Below are 2,405 nucleotides of genomic sequence, written 5' to 3'. Positions count from 1 at the left end.
AAGAAAAGAAGCAGGATATATTTTTCCTTTTCTCACAAAAATATAAAAGGGGAAATATTTTATGATTTTTTAAAAGTTCAGTGAACATGGTGCTTTCATAGCTAGAGTAGTGAAGGAACTGCCTGTGGGTGGAAACAGGAAACATTAGTGATAAATGCTCTGTTACCTTCTTTTTTTCAGGTTCAGCTCAATGTATATTGATTCTAATTAGCACATTTTGTGCCTCAGCTAGTAGCTCCCCTTCAGCTCTGCTTGGAGAGTTTTTTTTAGATTCCATCCTGCTCATAAACACTGCCACCTCCTCTCTCCTCTCTTTACAAATGTTACAACACAATCAGAAATTTCCTCTTTTCTCTCCTTCCTGCATTTTCAGCAGGTTCCCTTGCGTCAGAAGCCGAGGAAGAAAACTCAAGGTAATTCGATGTCTTCTGTTTCTTTATTCCCTTTTTGTGTGGGTTTTCTCCTGGATGATTTCTTTGGGATCAGATTTTTGTTTGTCTTAATGTTAGTATCAGGAGGTGGATGGCAGATTAATTTTTGGTTATGTTTGGATTGATTTTAAGAAATAACGACATGCTGTTCATTTGGATTAATCCCTCGTGGTATGTCAATAGAGCTTAGAAAAACTGGCACTGAGTCGGGAAGTAGCTGTGTTTTTAGGTGGGCATTAACCCTTGAACATCTATTGCATAACTACTGCTATTATTGTAGAGAGGAGCTGTGCCACTGCAGTGAGGGGACTGCCAGCCTCCTGGCTTTAATTTTTAAAATTTTTCTTGGTGAATAATATTCTTAGACTAATACAGTATTTGCATATTAGTCTTACCGTTTCTTTGGCCACATCTCATACCTTCTAAGCATCAAGTGAATGTTAAAAATAGAACAAATACATGACATTCTTAGACTAATACAGTATTTGCATATTAGTCTTACCGTTTCTTTGGCCACATCTCATACTTTCTAAGCATCAAGTGAATGTTAAAAATAGAACAAATACATGACTTTTTTTTTTTGGCATTTACTTTGCATTAATCTTGGTGAAAAATCCAACTCCCAGGAGGTAAACAATTACAAGTTGCCTTTCACTCTGTCATGTAAGTCGGGGTCATACTTTACTTACCTCCTCATGTAATTGTTGCAGGGTTTTTCACCATGAGTCGGAGGAGGATATCGTGTAAAGATCTGGGACATGCTGACTGTCAAGGGTGGCTGTATAAGAAAAAGGAAAAGGGAACTTTCCTAAGCAACAAATGGAAAAAGTTCTGGGTGGTGCTGAAGGGGTCCTCGCTGTACTGGTATAGCAATCAAATGGTAAGTCCTTTTTCTTTCTCCTGTTCCCAGCCTTGTTAATCAAGGGTAGAGTAAAGATCATGGATCAGGTGATCTCTGTGGGGAAGTTAATTGGATTTCTGGGACTTGGAACAGAGCAAATAAACAAATAAGTTATAGAAATTGTTCCTGGTTCAGTAGATGTGTAGGTTATTTATTTTATTGTGTTTTATGGAGGAGAAAACTATCCTGCTTGACTACTCTTTAGTTGGGGAGGGAAGGGATGTCCAAACCTATATCCTTGCTAAAGGATGCTTTCAGGGTCTATTAATGTCACTATTCCAGGAGAGATTCTGATAGTTTCAGGATTTACGTGGGTATCACTTAATATGGGAACTTTACATTGCTAAGGTCTCTACTAAAAAGGGACTCAGCTTTATGACCTATTAAGGGTACAAATTGATTCAGTTGAGAGAAGCTACTTCCATGTCTCCTACTTTACTGTTGTCTTCCCCTTTTCCTTGGACCTTCTTTACTAGGTGGGTTGGCTTGGAATCACTCACGTGTGTGCCAGCTTTGTGTTGGTGACTGTTGTCCCTTGTTTCTGGTGTTTTCGGTGATGACATTAAATTAGTGATGCTTGGATGACCCTTGACAAGATAGTTGCCTAGTTTATCCTTTAATAGGCAGTCCACTGATGGGATCTGCCTCACAGGATAGTTTCCTGTTGAAAAGGGCTGGAAATAAAGTGATTGTTAGAATGTGTGCTGATCTTTCAACGCTTGAAATATTTTGAAAATAGTGCTGTTGTTGAATATTGAGCAGGGACTTTTTCAAGTAGGAACTCTCTCCACTAACGCTGGATGTCCTTTAGTCAATTAAGAGACAAGTACTTAGGAATTGCTCATAAACTAGAAAAATTCATTTTATGTGACACTATTCTTTTAAAATGACTTATGGATGCCCATCACTCAAGCAACAGAGCTATAGAGCATGTACATTTATAAATGTCAAATAAGTGCTGGCTATTATTTGTGGGCCAGATTTTTAGTTGATAAATTTACATTCACTGGCCACTAATCAAAAATATGTGTTACCCACATGCCCCGAGCCACCTGTCCTTTGAAGATTTGGTT

At 38.3% G+C, this 2,405-nt stretch overlaps 1 protein-coding gene across 1 annotated transcript in view; it reads left to right on the top strand.

The window, feature by feature from the left end:
• Positions 1-347: 347 nt before the first annotated feature.
• Positions 348-2,405, top strand: part of IPCEF1 (interaction protein for cytohesin exchange factors 1) — a 53,273-nt gene continuing 51,215 nt past the window's right edge. Inside the window, exons 1-2 of the mRNA XM_008566431.1 lie at positions 348-413; positions 1,142-1,311. Of these exons, the coding sequence (XP_008564653.1) occupies positions 1,153-1,311 (159 nt within the window). The 5' untranslated portion in view covers positions 348-413; positions 1,142-1,152. The remainder of the gene's footprint in view (positions 414-1,141; positions 1,312-2,405) is intronic.

Source organism: Galeopterus variegatus, unplaced genomic scaffold (genome assembly GCF_000696425.1).
Source record: "Galeopterus variegatus unplaced genomic scaffold, G_variegatus-3.0.2 Scaffold241, whole genome shotgun sequence".
In the NCBI taxonomy this organism is placed as follows: Eukaryota; Metazoa; Chordata; class Mammalia; order Dermoptera; family Cynocephalidae; genus Galeopterus; species Galeopterus variegatus.
Note: the sequence above shows the minus strand (reverse complement) of the source record. Positions and strands in the feature narration are given on the sequence as shown.